The sequence below is a fragment of the Perca fluviatilis genome, chromosome 16 (assembly GCF_010015445.1).
Source record: "Perca fluviatilis chromosome 16, GENO_Pfluv_1.0, whole genome shotgun sequence".
In the NCBI taxonomy this organism is placed as follows: Eukaryota; Metazoa; Chordata; class Actinopteri; order Perciformes; family Percidae; genus Perca; species Perca fluviatilis.
The window spans coordinates 21,004,457-21,025,277 of record NC_053127.1 but is presented as its reverse complement, the minus strand read 5'-3'; the positions used below and the strand labels follow the sequence as shown (position 1 = coordinate 21,025,277).

At 38.6% G+C, this 20,821-nt stretch overlaps 2 protein-coding genes across 4 annotated transcripts; one reads left to right on the top strand and one right to left on the bottom strand.

The window, feature by feature from the left end:
* Positions 1-392: 392 nt before the first annotated feature.
* angptl5 (angiopoietin-like 5) lies at positions 393-6,098 on the bottom strand. The gene is made up of 8 exons (XM_039826432.1): positions 5,880-6,098; positions 3,291-3,462; positions 3,019-3,122; positions 2,841-2,934; positions 2,306-2,409; positions 2,099-2,219; positions 978-1,163; positions 393-832 (listed from the first exon to the last, which is right to left on the bottom strand). The coding sequence occupies exons 1-8, from the start codon at positions 5,931-5,933 to the stop codon at positions 513-515; spliced, it is 1,155 nt and encodes a 384-aa protein (XP_039682366.1). The 5' UTR covers positions 5,934-6,098; the 3' UTR covers positions 393-512.
* A 4,029-nt stretch (positions 6,099-10,127) lies between these two features.
* On the top strand, positions 10,128-20,644 carry LOC120544403 (transcriptional coactivator YAP1-like). 3 transcript variants are annotated; one of them, XM_039778105.1, is made up of 9 exons: positions 10,128-10,519; positions 10,840-11,071; positions 13,103-13,296; positions 14,121-14,275; positions 16,090-16,191; positions 16,403-16,503; positions 16,697-16,815; positions 17,224-17,324; positions 17,677-20,644. In XM_039778105.1, the coding sequence occupies exons 2-9, from the start codon at positions 10,868-10,870 to the stop codon at positions 17,856-17,858; spliced, it is 1,158 nt and encodes a 385-aa protein (XP_039634039.1). In that variant the 5' UTR covers positions 10,128-10,519; positions 10,840-10,867; the 3' UTR covers positions 17,859-20,644. The 3 variants fall into 3 exon arrangements, with proteins under 3 accessions (XP_039634039.1, XP_039634041.1, XP_039634040.1); XM_039778107.1 differs by lacking the exon at positions 16,090-16,191 and having other exon boundaries at positions 10,144-10,519; XM_039778106.1 differs by lacking the exon at positions 10,128-10,519 and having other exon boundaries at positions 10,739-11,071.
* The last annotated feature ends 177 nt before the right edge of the window (positions 20,645-20,821 follow it).

Sequence of the window (20,821 nt, the reverse complement as noted above, 5' to 3'; positions counted from 1 at the left end):
TTTATTAACCATTAATAAAGCCATCAGTTACAACTTAACAACATTTTATAAAGGGTGCCTTAAAAGAAAATTTTACTCATTTTTATTGTTTGTCTTGTTTTTCCTCAACTCCTTCAAGAACACGACAGAAGCTTCTGGTGTATATGCATCATATATAAAAAGTATTTATTATAATAATTTACAATAATATTTTAGACTGTGTTAAAGAGATTGTTAATTGATTTAGTGTACATTGTTTTCTACTCTTCTGATTACGTTGGTGTTGTTGTGTTGTTTGCATTATAATTCCAGGTATATTTATTCTCAAAAGTCAACGCAAAATCACCTTAAAGGGATATTTTCAGAACAGGTAATTGGTTACTATGAGGTGAAAGAATGAAAATAAGACATCCTTTCATCCTTCATCCTGTTTTATTAAAACTTCAGGTTGTACAAAGATGCAGTGCAACTTTTACAATATGTGTTTTCTTCCCCTCTCCCTCTGCTTCTCCTCCTCAACCTCCTCCTCTCTGTCAATTATTGGTTGCAATCCTCCTGACCTTCATCGTGACGGATTTGATGACATGAGGGACTCCATTCTGTCTCCAGGTGTCCCACAGGATGTGTGTCCTCTGTCCCTGGTTCTGCTCTTCATCTTCGGGAGAGCCGTTAAGGTTTGCCAGGCCGCACTGGTTGAACCACCATCCTGTCTGGTTGTGCTGAATGCTGCAGCTCTCCACCGTGCGGTTGTCGATGGAGCAGGAAGGATTACAGCCGTCGTTGTCCACGTCTGAGGCGCTGAATGGAGCCGTGTCCTGGTTCTGATCCTGGTCGTAGCCACGGAACGCATCACCTGTTCAAAAACAGAAATGCACACCGGCATACAGATGTGCACATGTTGAGTGTGAACATATACACAGTGCATGGATCATTATTTTGAGTTTGTGGAAAGAAAAAGCAACATTTGTCCCTTACTTGTTGTAATTTTTAAGTCTCACCTGCGCTGCCTGCATATCTGCCCAGGTGTATACTGAAGAACTGGGTTTCACTGTCCAGGTGGAAATCATCATATGATGCATAAGAGGTGACGTCATCATGGGACACCAGAGCAATGTGAAGTTGGAACCGAGTATCTTTCTGGTTTACTATATGAAATACCTTCCTCAAACCCAACCAGTGTTCTCCTACTCACACACACACACACACACACACACACACACACACACACGCATGCATGCACACACACACACACACACACACACACACACACCACACACACACACACATCAAAAAGAGAGAATGTGCAGTCATCATTGGCAAATGCAAAATTAATTTCTAACATTTGCAGTCTTTGTTCAAAGTAAGACAGCTGTACATTGCATAAGAATTCCCTAAATAATTTTTTTTTGCAAGATATATAACAAGCTAGACACTTCACGGTTGAAAAACATTTATATAATTTCACATTATATAAGAAGTTGAAACATGTTACTGGCATTATAAAACTTTCTGAGGAGTTGGTCTTAACATGCAGCAAGTTCATGAAAAGTAAAACAATCATGCTCAACAATAATGAAATAACCGATCAAAGCACTGTGCTAATGGAAAAGTTAATGTTACAGCATACAGTTTGGGGAAGGCTCATGACAATGCCCCTGTGCACAAAACCAGGTCTATAAAGACACAGTTTTCCCAGTTTGGTGTGGAAGAACTTAACTGGCCTGCACAGAGGTCTGACCTCAACTATATGTAAAATCTATGAACTGTCTGGAACACCAACTCTGAGCTTAACACCGAACATTACTAATTCATCTTGTGGATGAATGGGAACTAACCTTTTCAGTCAGGTTCCAAAATCTTGTCGAAAGTCTTTTTAGAAGAAGACTGTTCAACAATCACAAATTGGTAATACTATTCGCCATGTAGTGTATGTTTTAATGTGCATCTTACAAACAGTCAACTTGGTCTGCATTTTTAACTGATGTTCTTGAGCAGTCAGCTGGCACACCTGGTATACGTAGCTGTTGTTCCAAACACTTCAGCCTCCTCTTTATGTTGGTATTAAAGCTTTAAAACAGGAAACATGCTTCTGTCAGTTTCTAAAGTAATTTCATACAACCTGCAAGGTTTCCAAAGCCATCAACATAATCAGCCCAGGGTCGTTTGAAGTCAGTTAGTCCATCAGTCCTCCGTTGCATCACCGTCCATCCGCCTCCCATGTAATCCATTTCACAGAAAACCTGCAGCACAGGTGTTTTGAGTGGTGAGTGATTATTGAGTGACAGATGGTGAATGACTTACAGTATTAGTATTAGTGTACATCTACCTCAAATGAAGAGTCTGTATTCTCTGGGTGGACAATGTAAATACCACTGGGGATCTTGGGGACGACTGACAAAAGATTGTCCTTGATATCGCTGCAGTCTTGTCCTAATTAAAGCAAACATACTCTCTTCTGTCATCACAAAGAAAATGATTGTTCACTAATGGATGCATACCTAAGGATGTAGTCTGTATTTCTGTAACACATTTAACATTATTGACCAGTGGAAACCATGTATTTGGTGATTTAATCATTCATATATAATGAAAACTGAAATGTTCCTTTATTGGTAGAGAATTTTCTCCTACTTCTATAAGACCAGTTTAATCTCAATAACACCTTGTCATGTTGTCATGAAAAAACCTTTTTACACATCAAGATCAGTGTACTCATCATGAGAATGTGTTACAAAACTGGAGGTGTGGAATTTGAAAGACCTGGCCGTTTACCGAGCAGGAAGGATCTAACAAAGCAATACTATTGATTGCATTATGGGACTTGTATATTGTGACATCGCACGTGTTTGTGTGTGAGTTACCATGGGATTGCACAGGTTTGATGGAGTACATCTCAGTGTTGCTTCTCTGAACTTCGGAGCTGAGCGTCTGTACTTTGGTCATCAGCTCTGTGACCTGCAAATGTGACACTACTGTACATGCAGCCAGCCAATCAAACGCTTAGAAACTTTAAGAGAGAAAAAAAAGATGCCACTTTACCTGACTGCTAAGGATGTCCAGGGCTCTCTGCTGCTCCTCCATCACATCCCGAATCAGCTTACGGGTGTTGCGTCCAAATGCCAACAGAGACTGCTGTAACTGGCCTATATATAGGACACACACACACACACACACGCACGCACACACACACACACACACATACACACACACACACACACACACACACACACACACACACACACACACATTCTGAACAACAGATAATGATGATAGATGTAACAATAACACAAGGAAAGAGAAAGACATTTTACCACAGATTGAATGTTTCTCATCTCGTAGCAGCTTGACAGTGATGTCACACGGGATGGAGCATGTGTCCCGACCTTTGGCCCCTCCAGGAAGTTTCTGGCCTTTGACAGAAGCATCAGAAAAGTCCTCATTGACTGTTTCTGATTGGTTAAAGTCACTGCTCTTTCCTGTGTCCTGGCAATCAAGAGAGAACTACAGTGAGAGTTAAAATCCACAGGTATAAATCTGTTTTGTGTAACTAGCCTGGGATAGACACAGCGTCTTGAAGTGGATACATGCTGGTGCTAGTTGGAGCCGTGCTTAACACTGAGCCACTGTGCCTTCACATACATAGTATGGTATGTCGAAAAAAGTCATTAAAAAGTTACAGTATGGTATGTCGAAAAAAATGATAATAATAGGTCCATGTCAGTAAAAGTGTGATAAGGAGAAAGGCAGATGCTGTGGATAATAGTATTCTTAATTTGAAGGTTATAGAACTTATTCAGAATTATATTATAAGGTTTCTTTTGGAGACAGCTCCATCTTCGAAGTCTCTGCTGAGCTTGCACATACCTTTATTGTGTGATAAGGAGAAAGATTGTGCCTTGATCATCATGATCTGCAGTGCAGATTCAGAGTATGAAGAAAGGACACAGACAGAATCAGGAATTGAGGACAAAGAGACAGGAATTGAGGAGACAGAGAGAGTAAATAAGGACAAAGATAACATAATAATTTTGATAAGGTCCCCAACAGGAGGCCTCTCCTTTGACGCTTTGAGCTGTACCGGGGGTTGCCATTTTTCTAGATCAGAGCAATAGCCCCTCCAAATGTCTGTGCCCGTCCCTGGTCCTAGTACAGTATGTTGAAAAAAGTAATAAAAAAGTCAAAGTATAGTATGTCAAAAAAAAAGTGATAAAAAAGTCATAGTATAATATGTCAAAAATTGTCATAGTATGGTATGTCGAAAAAGTGATGAAAAAGTTATTGTAATGTACAGTCGAAAAAAAGCGATAAAAAAGACATATTATAGTATGTCAAAAAAGTAATGAAAAAGTCAAGGTATAGTATGTCAAAGAAGTCTGGAAGAACATGCAAACTCCACAAAAAAGGGCCAGCCCGTCTGGGAATCGAACCTAGGTGAAGGTCTGCAGTGCCTACTTTCTGGTGCTAGCCACCATTAAACCAAATAACTCATGTGGAAAACAGTCATAGACTAGTATATCGAAAAAAGTGATAAAAAAGTAATAGTATATTGTGTTGAAAAAAGTGATAAAAACGTGATAGTATAGTATGTTGAAAAAAGTGATGGTAAAGTATGTCGAAAAAAAGCGATACAAAGAATATTATGTTGAAAAAAGTAATAGTATAGTATGTTGATAAAGTAATTAAAAATCCATGGTATAGTATGTCGAAAAAAGTGATAAAAAAAGTCATAGTATAGTATGTCGAAAAAGGTAATAGTATAGTATGTAAAAAACAAGTCATAGTATAGTATGTTGATAAAGTAATTAAAAATTCATGGTATAGTATGTCGAAAAAAAGTGATAAAAAAGTCATAGTATAGTATGTCGAAAGAAATCATAAAAAAGTCAACATATAGTATATCAAAAAAAGTGATTAAAAAAAGTGATATAGTATGTCTAAAAAGGGGTAAAGTGATAGTATAGTATGTTGGAAAAAGTCATAAAAAAGTCATAGTATAGTATGTCAAAAATATTCATAGTATGTCGAAAAACAGTGATAGTATAGCATGTTATAGAAAGTCTGGAAGAACATGCAAACTCCACAAAAAAAGGGCCAGAGCAGACTGGTAAATTGGTGATAACACAAAAACTGTAAAATATATCAAAAAGCTGAATCATTTTCTAATAGCTGAAGGTTTTGTGAATAGTTTAAAGTTTGAATGACATCTGTAGGTGAAAGTAGGTGAGAGGAGTAGCATTTAGTGGAAATAGCCTGAAGAGGATTTAAAGATTACTCCATTGACTTACAATGTAAAAAGAAAAAAGCTTAATATTTTAAAAAGTATAAATGGTGGTGAAAAGTTGAATACAGGCCCAAATGTCCCTAAAGAGCTGAACCTTTTGATATTTGAATGGTTTTTGTATGCAGAAGTAGTAGGCGACCGAAAATCGTACAGAGAATTGGATAACAATTAAGCTTCAATTAAGTCCTGAAAGTTTTATAAAAATAAACACCTGCTATCTCCACGCAAAACAACAAAGAATTTTCTAAAATCAACATTTCATAATCCTAGTCGATCAACTATTCTTTCTTGTTTGAAGAAACAGGTACTCAGAACAAGATTTTAGGACTTATTGACAGTAATGTCTTTATAAAACATTTTTGCACACACACACACACATACACACACAAACAAACACTCACACACACACACTATTTTGATGGCTATTCTAATGTTAAAATAACTAATAAAAGAAAGAAAATTCATGATTCATGATCTATCTATGGTGCCTAACTCTAAACCCCTTGATCTCCTTGATTGCATTAGCATTTATTGAAGCAATTTATGATCAAACAATAATACAATAATTCCTGATGACTGACTAAAGTTGAAAATATTTTGACAAGCATAGCATACATACTGTGGAGGAAAGCAGATGAGGCACAAGCAGCAGCAGGACAGTTGCTGTCCACATTATGTGTGTGTCGTCTGACTGTGATTATTTCCTGAATTCCGTCACAAGCAGCCACTCCTTCATTTATGCTTTATTTTTCCACTGAGTCTGCTCTTTTCCCTCACATGTCCCTATTTCTACCAAGTCTTGTCTGCATTCCCTCCAGTTATCAAACTTCTCCCTGCTTCCTATCTGACTACCTCCCTCTCTCCACCTCCATCAGTCACTCCCATTTCTTCTTGTAAATTCCCATGACAACATCCCCTGTAAGAGCAGGTCAAATTTGTAAATGGGATGGTGATAAAAGTCTGGATATGTTTCTGACAAGTAACTGAATGTGCTGATTCCAGATTTGTGGTAAAGAGTGATTACCTTCCCCCTCAGTGTGTTTATTACCAGGCATTGCTATTTTACAGGTTATATCCTGCCACTAGCATGAGAAACAGATGTGGGGAAAGGGAAATGGGCAGCTTGTTTTAATGTAGGAACACTTTCTCTCTGCTTGTGTCTTTGCATAGGAGCTGAAGGTAGGGTGCAGTGAAGGAAGGGTGTCTGAGCCTCTTGTGATCATATTTCCCCCCTCTTCTCTCTCTCTCTGACCACTGACTCATACATCTAAAAACAGCCTCCCAGAGGACCAGACCAATTACTTCTGTTAACTGGGCAGTTAAGAAGTAATGCAACTGAAAAGAGCAACATCACATTCCAGTCAGGGTCCAGCTGGAGCCGGCCGGCCAGCCTGTCGCTTCCCTGAAAATCTTTGCTGTGAGAGCCAAAGAAAAGCTTTGCTGTTGTTCTGAACCTGTATGAGTTTACAGCCATGGTCAGTGAGAGGAATGTGAAAAGCCTGGTGCTGCAGCCTCGGGGCCCCCACATCTGTCCTATGTTACATGAGCATTGTAAAGCAGTATATGCATGTGAATGATACATAATATCAAACGACTGTTTGGCCTCTCTTTATCATAGACTCTTTATGTGTCCTTGTAAATGTATGATACATTAAAAAACAGTTTTATAGTTGAAAGAAATGACATGTTGAGAAATTCACTTGTTCACTTTCTTCTGAGATGATTGATACAACTCTAATGTCCATATGCTTAATATAAAGCTAGTGGTGGGAGACAGTTAGCTTAGCATAAAGACTAGAAGCAGGGGGAAACAGCAATGTCCTAAGCTAACCAAATCTACCTTCCATCACCCCTAAAGCTCACTAGTTATTAGTTATATCTTGTTTTTTGTAATCAGTACAAAAACCAAAGGGTCTGTTTTGACCTGGTAATATAATCCGATCTGAGTGATCCTAACTCAAGTGGACAGCTCTAAGCATGTGTGTTTACACCTGACAGTGGAATGTGTCTCCAAATGCGTGACTTGTGATTGGATCTCTCTTCCCCGCTCTATATGCAAATAACTATGTACATCATTTGTATTGATTTCGACATTACTCTCCGGAGTTCAGTCCCAAGCTTCTAAATTAATACTTGAGTATGAAATTATTTGTTTGTTAAATTAGACCAAATGTCCATTCTAGCTGCTTTGTTTGGGGTGTGAATAGGCACCAGATAAGGGCTCTGATTAAAACACAGAGGGGATATGATTTTGTTTGTAGAAAAACAACAAAAGAAATCCTGCAGAGATATTATCACAAGACCAGAGAAATAGTTACATCTCCTCCACAACATCTGCTTCTCCTCCACTGCAGTAAAACTGCAGTTGCATTGTTTTTGTGAATCATTTTGAAAGTAATGAAAAACAAAATGTGTTGCATGTGTTAAGGCATGACAGTGCCATCTGCTGCGCTTTAGTTTGTATTACATTACAAATATTCTTATGTTGACCTTTTGCCTGTTGCCCATGGTGCATCTGAATTCTCCATACACATAAACAACAGTTAATTTTGATACAAATAGTAGGGGAGTCCAGGGATGGTTGTAATAAAGGGATGGTTGTATTAGCACTACTTTCTCTAATAATAATAATAATAATAATTTGATATAGCGCCTTTCATGAAACCCAAGGACACTTTACAGAATTACAGTGGCTATATTAAGGGAGGTTGTAGGCTGTGGTAAACAAGTGGTGTTTCAGGAGTTTTCTTTTTTTAAATGTCCAGGGATGTAACATTTCAAATATCTACAGGGAGGGTGTTCCAGAGGGATGGGGCTGCAACACTAAAGGCTCTGTCTCCAAAGGTACAGAGTCTGGTGTGGGGAATGAGCAGGTCAGCGTCTAAGGACCACAGGTTTCAGGGTGGGGTGTATTTATGGAGGAGATACAGTGGAGCCAGAGCATGGAGGGATTTGTAGGTGAGAAGGAGGATTTTATATTTGATGCAGGACTTAATTGGGAGCCAGTAAAGGTGGATGAGGGTTGCGGTGATGTGCTGCTAAGAAGGGAGGAGATTAGAGTCATGAGATCAATTTCATATATGACCACTTGCTTCCTGACCTTGCATGTGAAATGTCTTCACTGTGTAAAGAGGTGTGCAGATTTTCACAGCCAAAACACAGTTTTTCAGGAAATAATTTGTTGGACTAAGTCTGTATTTTGATTAGCACTGATACTATTGATGTTAAAATTATGTAACTTGTATTGAATAAGAGAATAGTCTCTTAGGTAAAATGTGGGGTATTTAATCTATGCTAATTTCTAATCACAATGCTGCTACAGCTAGCTAAACAATGGCTGAGGGATGAGGATGGTTGTAACACATTTTTAAAAAGTGTTAGAACTTACCCCTAATAACAAAGATGTACACAAAGTGCAAATGTTCTAGAAGAAAGTTCTTCTAAAGTTTTTAAAGTATTAGCAACAGTTTATTATTGTGGATTACAGTCATTCTTAAAGTGATTTAAAAGTCAGCAGTGAATTTTTTCTTTAGTTTGCGAACCACTTGGCAAAGTTATGGTGTGGTCTCATCGCATTTTTAATTCTTCATTCTTATTTCTCCAGGTTGTGTTACAACTTACCCTGGTGGGCCAGGCTGTAACAATGGAACTCCCTATTTGACATCAATATATTACAGTAATTCTGCGATGTTGAGAACATTGCTATTTCTATTAGACAAGTAGGGGTACTTTGTGTCAAAATTAGAGCTTGAACACAAAACTTCAGGAAGTTATAGGTGCTGAGACAAAAAGTGTTACAACCATCCTCAGTCTCCTCTACATATTGTCACATTGATGACGACTGGACATTAAAAACATGCCTGTTTAATGAGGCAGTCCTCATACATTTATTTAGCTATAGTCTGTAATATATTGGTGTATGCAAAAAGCACTGTTGTAGTGAGGTTAGTACAATTATCAAATGCAATTTGTTATATAGAAGAAAATAAATATCTTGAATAAAAATGAGAGTTGAGACTCAAAAACATAGTTTTACTCTTATAAAATAAATCTGGAATCTGCTGCTGGTAAAAAAAAAAAAAAAGAGGAGATGAATAGCTATACAGATTCCCGCTAATATAAAGATACCAATAATGAAAGGCTATTTCCCTTTAAAAATGACAAATTTCACCAATTATTTAGACAAATAAATGACTTAGTTATTCACAATTCATTTTAGTTAATCTCTTTATCCATTGAGTAAAAAGTGGCCTAGTGTATACCGTATGTAGCTACAAGTAAAATATTTAATTTTTTATTGTCTGAATAAAAATCCATTAATATTTTTAAAAGGCATTTTTTTAGACTCTCCATGTTCACTTTATCTTATATTAAATCTGGTGGATTATAATAATAACTGAAAGAGTTATTGCATGCACAGTAGATAATAACACCAGCACAGACAGACATTTTTTCTTGAATTCAATCTGTTGGCCAGCTGAGCTCCGGCTCACTGTGTGCATGTTTTCCACTAGAGGGCAGGACGCTGTGGCTGCGGCTGCAGGCTCCGGCTGGGTTGGCCTCATCAGGGGCGGATGTTTTCTCAGTGCAACTTCCCAAACTCCCCTCCCCAACCCCCCAAAACCGGACCCGAAACATTACAGTCTCATTTCTCCTCTCATATCATCTTTGGTTGTCTCTTGTCACCTCTGTCTACACTTGGACCTCTGCCTCTTTCCTCCAGCAGGAGAAAACCGCACTAACTGGAAACTGCACAGAGAGGAATTAAAGCATGGCCAAAGACTATAGTTGACTAATTTCCGTGCATTTTCAGGGCTGACAGTGACTTGTTTGCTGCAGTTGGAGCTGGAAATAAGACAACAATAAATAACTTGTTTTCTAAGCCTTGTGTTGATGGTTTATGTCTGCTCAGGGTAAAAATATTTTTCCCTGCAACTGCGGCAGCTTTAAACCCTGCAACCCCGCCCCTCAGCACTCATCACATGAATCTGGACTCAACAGTGGATGTGAAAAAGTTTGGAGGTCTCGCTGAAATCACTTTTCTCCAACTACTTTCACATATATGTGCTTTGTTTTTTTTACTTGATGAGGCTTTTAGGTCAAAGTTTGCATCGGAAATCAGTGGCCGTCTGAGAGTTTTTGAGAGTGATTTCTCCAATTTATTTTTTCCCTGCAGGAATACGGAGAGAGAGAGAGAGAGAGAGAGAGAGAGAGAGAGAGAGAGAGAGAGAGAGAGGGGAACGGTCTGGCTGCTTGAAGGTATGTGGGAGGCATGTAACGTGTTGTACGCTGCTGAGATTGTTTTTTTGTCAGCGATCTCTGCTTTAAATGGCGCTAATTCGATTTCTTTACCCGATGATTGAGTTTCTTTTCATAGCTGATTAACTTCCGAGATGTTACAGTTTGAAACAGACAGACAAGGACACAAAAGTTCAAATGGGGTGGGGAGGGTGGGTGGGTGGAGGGGGGGGTTAAAAGTGTAAACAAATCCGATCATAACTCCAGCACCCAGACACATCTAGTATTAACGGGCCTGGCGTTTATTCTCTGTTTGTTTGTGCGATTGAATTTTTCGACAGATTTGTTTCGACACCAAACTTTGGCGACATGGACGCGCATCGCGGCGCGCCTCCGGCCGGGCAGCAGATCGTGCACGTCCGCGGGGACTCGCAGACGGAGCTGGAGGCCCTCTTTAGCGCCGTGATGAACCCCAGCAAGTCGGCCAGACAGCCACCCTCTCTGCCCATGAGGATGAGGAAACTGCCGGACTCCTTCTTCAGGCAGCCGGATTCCCGAGGCCACTCCAGACAAGTACTAATAACTGCTGCTAACTGCATGCTGGTTTACCGAGCAAACACTCGCGTGACCACTCACCACAAACTGCAGTAGCCCTGCAATACAGAGTGACCAGAATAAAATAAATCCTCTGTAATACAATCCAATACTACCTGCTGTGACAGTAGGCCTAGTTAGGATATGGTGTTGCGATAAAATATATAAATATAAGGAACGATGGTGTCCCATCAATATTTTGTCCACCTCCGTTATAGCCTACCTGAGACGGACAAAATATTAGCAACACAATCCAATAGTCCTGAAATTGATCAATTAGTGAATCGAGAGAATTAATAGATTTACATTATGGCTGAAACTAACAATTGTTTTCATTATTGCTAAATCTGCTGATTATTTTCTTGATTATTTGATTGTTTGTTGGGTTTATAAAATAGTGCCCATTACAATTTCCCACAGCCCAAGGGGAGGTCTGCTTTTATTCGACCAGCAGTTTAAAACCCAAATATATTCAACTGACTATCATGTATGACTATAAAAAGCACTTGAGAAGCTGGAACCAGCTAATTTCTAGTATTGCTTATTTTCTTGAAAACTGACTAAAACGATAATTTGATTATCAAAATAGTTGCAGTTGCAGATGATCGAGATTTAGCACCTGAATGTCTTTGAGTTTTGACAGTTCATCAGACAAAACAAGCACTTTGAAGAAGTCACCTGCCTTAGGCTTGGGGAAATTGTGGTGGACATTTAATGACATTTAATAGGCTGAACAACCAATTTAAAAAAAATAATCAATTGATATTTACAGGCCTAATCTGTCTGTCATCAGTGAACATTAGAAGTTCCACAAAGGTACCATTAACTGCAGGGCTGCTTTACTAGATAGTCTTACATTTCTCTGGGCACTGGTTCTGTTGAGACTATAAAATATGTTGTGGATGTTTGAGTGAGGGTTTAGTTTTGACCACTATATTCTAATACAGTTTTCCTGAATTGGGCATGTCGTTTTTGTACTTCTAAGACTTTCCTTCTTGCCACAGTAAACACTGTTGTTTTATTGACCGATGCACCAGCTGTTTAGGCAGCAATTATCCAATATGCCAGATATTGCCTCATATACTCAACACATATCATACGCATACATTCTAAGCACTTAGTTGAATCAACTGCTGTCTCTCAATCCCATCAAAAACGGAACTTTTTTAGGTCCATCAAAATGGCTTTTATTACAGAGTTATTGTATTTTAAGGTGTTTCCAAAAAAGAGTTTTCCCCAAGAAACCCACTCTTATAAATTAGCATAAAAATTGATTAATTCGGGGCAGTAAGAGCGTGCGCCCCATGTAGGCTGAGTCCTTTGCAGCGGCGCAGGTTCGAATCGGACCTGCTGCCCTTTGCTGCGTGTCATTCCCCATCTCTCTCCCCCTTTCCTGTCTATCCACTGTTACTATCTAATAAAGGCAGCATGGTGGCCCAATGGTTAGCACTGTGGCCTCACAGCAAGAAGGTTCTGGGTTTGAATCCAGGTCGTTCCGGGGCCTTTCTGTGTGGAGTTTGCATGTTCTCCCCATGTTTGTGTGGGTTTCCTCTGGTTGCTCCGGTTTCCCCCACCATCTAAAACATGTACTAGGTTCTCCAGTCAGTGCCCTTGATCAAGTGCCCTTGATCTGGAGGCGCCGGGACCCCGGCGCTGTGATTGGCTGCCCACTGCTCCCTTGAGGGATGGGTTAAATGCAGAGAATGAATTTCGCTACATGTATGTGTATGTGACAATAAAGTACCTTTACTTTAAAGTGAAAAGCCCCCAAAAAATAATCTTAAAAAAAAAATTTGATTAATTCATAAAACAATGAAAACTTACAAAAATAAATAAAACATATCTAAAGTAAAGCTGCCAGTTTTACTGTTTTTCCTCACAATGTTTTTGCATTTTGTTTTTGCATTTTGTTTTTGCACCTTGTCTCTCTCTGGTTACCATCTAAACCTTTTCTTCCTGCTGGTTTATGTTTCGTCAAGGGAGTTGTTAACCCTGCTTGTTTCTCGTCAGGCCAGTTCAGATGGAGGTGTGTGCGGCTCCCTCACTCCTCATCACGTCCGCGCCCATTCCTCCCCTGCCTCCCTCCCAGTCAACTCACTCTCCACTCAAGCAGCAGATGTAGCAGCGATCATACCTGACGACGTGCCACTCCCCCACGGTTGGGAAATGGCCAAAACGCCTACTGGCCAACGTTATTTCCTCAAGTAAGATCTAACTTCTGTTTATCAATGTGTTTGATCTGTCACACCGCAGGTTACTTGAAGGGTTTCTACTTAGAAAGACCCAAAGATTCAGCCCCACCTTGTTCTAACATCTACATCGGCACTCAACCTGTTTATAGCTGCAACTACTGATTATTTTTAGTTGGTCAGAAAATAGTGTGAAATACTCCTCACAGTTTCCCAAAGCTCAAGGCAATGTCTTCAAGTTCTTGCTGATTGTCCAGAAATCAAAGAGGTTCAATGGATATTCAAATCTAAAGCTGCAAATCTTCACATTTGAGAAGCTGAGATCACCATGTTGTCTGCATTTTTACTAGATGAATGACAATGATGATTCAAGATAATTCAAATTATCAAAATGTTATCTAGATCATTAAACTGATTAATTAACCAATCATTCCTGCACTAATACTATTTTAAATGCACTGGGAGAAGTTTCTTTAGACTTTTACTAGATTTCTGTCCTATTACAGAAATATCCTTCTTGAATATTTTGCTCAAGAAGGAATATAATTAAAAGTGAAGGGAAACGATAAAAAAGGCATGTAGCAGTGCAGATATAACCAGGACTCAAAGTAATCAGTTGCATGCAAACAGAAAATGTTCCAACTAGTTTTGCAACCCGCGTGGTTTCAGTCAGTTTCATTCATGAGAGCACATGGCCTGACAGCTCACACTCCTGTCAAAGACTACTGGTAGTACAGGTAAAGCAAGTCTGAGGTTAAAACGTGCCTGAAGCTTCTTATTCATCAGGTTGCAGTGGTTTAACCGATAAAGATATGTTTAGACTTGTTGTGTGTTTGCAGTCACCTGGATAAGACAACCACTTGGCACGATCCTCGACTTTCGCAGCTTCAGTCGGCTGCAGCTCAGCATCCCATCTCTGGCACTCCGGTCCACGCCCACTCTCTCAGCAACCCAGCACCCACTACACAACCACAAAACATCAATCCAGAGACAGGTATCACTCTGCTTTTACTCCCCTCTCACCAGCCAGTTTAAAAAGCACAGACCTGCTTTTCATAGTTCAACTCCATCAACAGTGGGCCAGGTCTTTGCTGGGTGTGATTTCTTCAGGATTTTTCTTTTGGTCTCTACATCCATGGCTCTGGTGACTTTGGTGGCAATTATCACATTCATACTCACCCTAATGATGGAAACAGCTGTAAAACATGAGAGCATCCCACTAAATTGGGAGAAATCATAATTCTTAGAAAAGCTGTGGCGAAAGCAATTCAAACAGTTTATTCAAACAGGTGTTTTTCTTATTTAGATGCAGCCTTTATAGCTACATAGCTATTGTTGTCTTTGAATAAATACCACTAGTTTCAAACTTTTTAAAGGGTCGGTTTACCCAATTTACAAAAAGCATTTTCTTAAAACAGTATTTTTTATTTATTTATGCTTTCATAAAACAGAAACAATAGAGAGCTGAAAAGAAATGTGAGAAGACAGAGATGGGGGATGACATGAAACAAAGGTCCCTGGCCTGTCAGGATGCAATCACATGGTCAGCATCTTAAATGATAGGTTCACAATTTTTCATTGTCTTAAAACAATAGTCAGTTGCCCATATGGACATTGAAACAGGTTTTGCTTGTTGTAATAATTCCTCCTGCTCATACTGGATAGTAGTAGATCCTTTACTTAAGTGATGAGGGACAAATTCACAGTCCTAGTTCTTTGCAAAAACATATTCAAACGTTTATCTGAAGGTAAGATAAGGGTAAGCTATCCAAATTAGCCAAAACATGTGGATATCTTTCATAGTTACTGTCTTTTTAGTTCAAAATTCTACAGTATTGTTACTGTTCCTCCACTGCAGCTCAACAAGGAAACAATTGCTGTTTTGCCGGGGGTACTTTTTCTGTGGATTTTCACGGACACTGGAGGCATATCAGGAAGGAATTTCATCATATCCATTATGAACAGGTGGAATGATTACAGCAACCAAAAACTGTTAAAATGTACACATTGGCACCTAAATATTGTTTAAAGACAAATTTCATTAAATCAGCTATAATCAATATTACAGAAAGTTGTCATCCAACTCTGCAGTTCCCCTCAGCTCTACCGAGCAGTTTAGCATCTTTCAGCTCGTTGTTTTGGTTTCAAGCCTGCAACCTCACTATCTTGGTTTACTCTCACTGTTCCGAAACCTTGTTTTTCAGATGCAGCAGGCCACAAATAAATCAATGCCAAAAAGTTTGAATAAAAAAAAAGTGTTTTTCCAGAAACAATGTTCCGGTCACTCTGGATAATCCACAGGCCTCGCTGTGAACAGTTTTCATTGAAGCTCCTTCTACTCAAGAAATAGTCCCAATGCAAACCTTTCATAATATGTGTAATTAATAATTAAAAAAAATAATATGTGGATTATCCAGAAGAATGGAGACAGTGGTTCTGTAAAGAGATGTTGCTGTTGAATTTTGTAATTGTAATTTGGCTGAACGGACCCTTTAAGAGTAAAACATTTTGAATCCTTTTTTTTTCTATAAAGAGCAGAATTGCATACTTTATGTTAATTTACTGTGGTTTTTACAGTCTCACCCACTGCATTCAGGCAAGATGCATAGTTTAGTAAAGTTTTACTCTACGCAATATACTACACTACTTACCCACTAACATTCACTTCTATTAAAAAAAAATCTCTACAAACTAGAAGCCACACAGATATTAAAGGACGTGGGCTAGAATTTTTCTTTTCTACTCTCAACACTCCATGCACTCCATCCACCATTTGCCTTCTCACTGTGTACTTTCACTGCTGTTCAGGTCCACTGCCTGAAGGCTGGGAGAAGGCTGTGACTGCAGATGGAGAGGTGTACTACATCGATCACATAAATAAGACCACCGCATGGGTCGACCCGCGTCTAGGTAGCACACTATCAAATTTGTGTCTCCTGAATTGACAATTCTTGTTTGTCAATGAGAAGCATTTTGTTCCAATGTCCACCATCAGAAGTTGCTGTTTGGCAACTAAAATAAGAAAGATCGCCAAGTTTCCCTCATATATGTCATTGCTGAAATGTTTAAACTTGTGGAAATATTTACTTAACTGTCAAAATGTTCTTTTTTTATGTTCCAGCCCAGAAGATGAACCCTGGCATCCTTGGCTTGGCACTGCAGCAAAGGCAGGAAAAGGAAAGGCTCAGATGCAAACAAGGCCTCCCTCAACAAATCACACAGGTCAGAGGTTAAATAAAACTACTTGGATGTGCCGCCCAAAAACTCTGGCATTTCTGGTTGTTATCAACCAGTAATACCAGTTGTATTAGGCTGTATATTCAGTTCAGATTTAACAGTCATTAAATCCTTGTTTCATATAAACACAGTTTTGCATGACATTATACAAGCATGTGTGTGTGTGTTTGTGCTGAAGGAGGCAGGAGGAAGGAACCAGATGCCCGGTGGGATGGACCATGACAGGAACACACAGACACTTGTCCCTTCTCTGGATGTCAGGATCAGAGCCTCGAACCACGAACCCACACTTAATGGGTGACTTCATGTTTAATATTATTTTCATGTATTGTAGATCTCGTTTTATTGTAGTGTTTATTGTCACAGAGCTGTGGTCATTCATTATTCATAACCTTTACTTAAAGTAAAAACAGTAACACAGTGTAGAAATAATCAATGAAAAGCTACTTTTCTTGAGTAAAAGTAATCTAAAGAATATACACTTTCACACTGTTACCCTAATAGTATATCTTTCAATCTCGCTGCCAGCAGTTTTCATAAAAAATCGGTTAGAAAGCTGTGCCAGTGAAAACTAAGAATTATTGTTATTGTAAGTGTACCGTCCGTTTAATGCAGAGTTTTTTTTTTTACAGTTTTTTAACAGATGATGTTAGATATAAAGGAATGTTAACGTGTGTGTGTGTGTGTGTGTGTGTTCTTGTGCAGCGCTCACTCTCGCAACGAGAGCACTGACAGTGGCCTGAGCGTAAGCAGCTTACCCCGCACATCGGACCACATGTTGAGCTCTGTGGATCACATGGACACTGGTAATACATGTACACACACAAACATGCACACAAAGTGATCATCCCTCTATAAACAGCGCACACATTAATTATAACCCAGTGATAATGCCATGATATTGGTTTATTTAGCTCTCATACTTTAATGTATTTATCTTATAACTTAGAACAAGGGGACTCCTTTAGAAATTGGTTGTAAAATTAGACTTTTGCACTGGCCTTCCAGTAGTTATAAGGTATAAATCATAGTGAAAAAATAATTTCTTGTCAGTCCCTGATTTTGAGAAAATGCCAATCCAAATTCCTCCCAGCTCACTGGACATATTTACTTCTCAACAGTTCAGTCATTTTTATATTCTTCTCTGACTTATTCTAGGTGATTCCGGCGACACCTCCTCAATGACCCTACAGGAGTCGATGCCTGTGCTCCCGATGTCTGAGGGCGAGGAGCTAATGCCTTGCATCCCCGAGGGTCTCAGTTCAGACCTTCTGATGGATATGGAGACTGTTCTCTCTGGGTCGCATATGGACAGAGACAGCCTGCTCACCTGGCTATAGACACACCCAGCCACTGCCCCAAATAGGGTTTGACATCAAATCTTCAAACATGACTTGAGAGAATTCTGAAGAATCTTTGGCTTCAAAAGTGGTACAGAACAACATTACTGAGAGAATATGCTACTGCTGTGTGATGGATACCTAACACTACTCGCACCCTGAGGAATGAAAAACCTGACTCTCACAGAAGGTGGTAAGCTGCTGGTGTTCTCTTTTTTGTCCTGGTTTTACAGAGATTCATGACTGAGCATCCATATTTTTAAAACACTCCTTTCTTTTTAGTCATCAACTTCAGATGATGCTCTCCATGTCTTTGGTGAAGTGAGTCACAGCTAATTTTAGAGTACAGCTTTCTTTTATTATCCCCATTTGGGTAATCGTAATTGTGGCAAACATTTAAAAACACAATTTAATGTCAATGAAGTCTGCATGTCACAGTTACATAAATGTAAAAAATTATGCGTTCTAATTACATAAAAGTTACTCAAACGATCATATCCACATTGCCCTCGGTAACCTGATATAGTTTGTGGGATAAAAGAGCAACATGTGGTGCTACTACCTCTGTTGTTCTTAAGAAGCGCCAGGTCTGAGAGCAAGAGATGAATCAAAGAATTTATCTGGATTTACACTACATTGGTTACATAAAACCAAAAATCCCTGCTCGAAATAATCAAATCTCACATTACCACTGCTACACAGAAACATCAGGGGGGAGAGGACGCACCCTTGTGGTAAGCCAGCAGAAGAACACTAACAAGATTTTTTACTCTCAAACTTATAGTTACACAAGCCAAAAAACAGTATTATAACCCTCATCGGAGTCACTTACAAGTCTGTGTGGAATACCTTTGAGGTTTTTCGGAATTAAGTTAAGGAGGATACTCTTTATCTTTGGTCAAAGCCTTCACATTTAGAGAAATAAAGGGCTTAGTCTTAACTTTGTGCACTAAAACTACAATAAAGTGTATTTTTAGGATCTCTCTTTACAGAAAGGAACGCTGGAATATAAAGAGGATGTCTACAGTAACTGAACGTATGTTCGTATAATGCAATCCAACACAATACAGCGTCTCCCCCAGGAAAGGCATGATACATTTATTTAGTAGATGAAGGCCAAAACCACAGCCACACTAGATATATGGCATTGCTGTGTGAAATAGCTTATCTGCTCTTTTTCTCTTGAGTTGGATTTTATAAAAGTGGCTTAATTTTATTAACCAGCCTACCACCACTCTTAAAACCCTGCAGGAAAACCCTGCTATAAAATCATGAAGTTGCTAATATTCAGTTTTTGTTAATACTGTTATAATTTTTGTTGTTTGTATTGGATTGCATTTTATTGTCAAGTGTTCCAGTCATTTTGTCCACTCCAGCATTGAATATAAGCTTCACAAAGGTAGTATTTATTGGAGATTTGTTTTATTGGATTGCATGATATTGTACAGTTGTAATATTATTATGTGCACCCCTTGTTTAAGAAATGATGCCACATAGTTGCCATCAGGGCTTGGACGTTATCTCTCCTTTGTCTGCAGCAGAGATTTTAGTTCTGAGCAGCTCCTACACTGGCCCAAAACATAAAAGAAAAATATTCAATTATTAACTTGTCTCACTTTTCCCACTATTGGTTTATACATTCCGAATAATTTCCTTGTTCACACCTTAAGCATCTATTCATTCAGTGGCATCATAGGTTGTTTTTTTTTCCACAGAAAGACAAACAACCATTAACTGTCTCTGCCAAGTTTTTAAGTTTTAGCTCCTAAACTAGAACTAATACAGTACAACATTAGAATAATCTTTTTTGAGTATTCTCTAGCAAATGCAATCTTTCATTTTAACCCATTAATGGGTAAAAATGTTGAATATCACAAAACACAGTAAAATCAAATCCCTTTTATGTAAGCTTTTAAGATTCTGCTAATACATTTTCATATTGTATGGATACGTATGGATTAGATGCCTGGAACAGTAGAAAAAAACACATTCAAGTATCTTTAGCAGAGCAGCATGATTTTGTTAAATAATTAGCAGCGACGTAAAATGTATTTGTTGTAAATACACTAAAAACTGCATAATCACTGGTAAAATAAATAATCCTGTAATAGTCAGTGACATTAAGATACCAGTTTGCTACCACTCAATAGAGTAAAAGGACCCTGTTGTGCCTTCTCAGAAAAGAAACATACTAATTGCAGATGCTGTGTTCTTGATATATTTTGTTCTAACTGCAAGTGCCATCTGGTGCTGTAATACAGAAGGCAATCATCAATAAGGGGAGCTCTTTAATTCTCAGCTTTTAGTTAAACTATATGATAAGTATATAATTTTTTTTATCCTCTGGGTTGTTTCTGCAGTGCGTTTTATATTTTATCTGAATTTGAAGCTGTTCATTATTGGTGAGAGCATTTCTTCTAACCAGCTTCCTTTTGATTATATACAGTATTTAGAGGTAAAGTCTTCATTCACAACATCTCCAAATAGAGAGCAACCTAGTCACCTAATCTTTTCTAAATTAAAGTACCATGGGCCTAGAGTGACTTACTGTTCATAATGCAACACACTACCTATAGCCTTTTATTTATCTTAGCATGCATGACACTTGCTATCTGTTTTACATATAATAATGTTTATTATCCTATTTACAGAGAGTTTGGAGGCAATCAGACTTGTTTTGTACCTTTGTATGCATGTGCTTTATATATATATATATTTCTTCTTACTCTCTCTGTAATCATTTTAAAGGAGTTTCAGTTTAATAAACTTTTAAATACACCTGGCAAGTAGTAGTTTCTCGTGATGTGTCTATTTTGGATTGTCAATTTTATTGTTGTAAAACTACACCTTAATGTCTTTTTGGATGACCGGTTTCTATTGTGTTTGTATTTCTATTTACACTGTATGTTACTTTAACTTTATTGTTGGGTATGGCAAGAAGTGGCACTCTGCTAATGAAGATT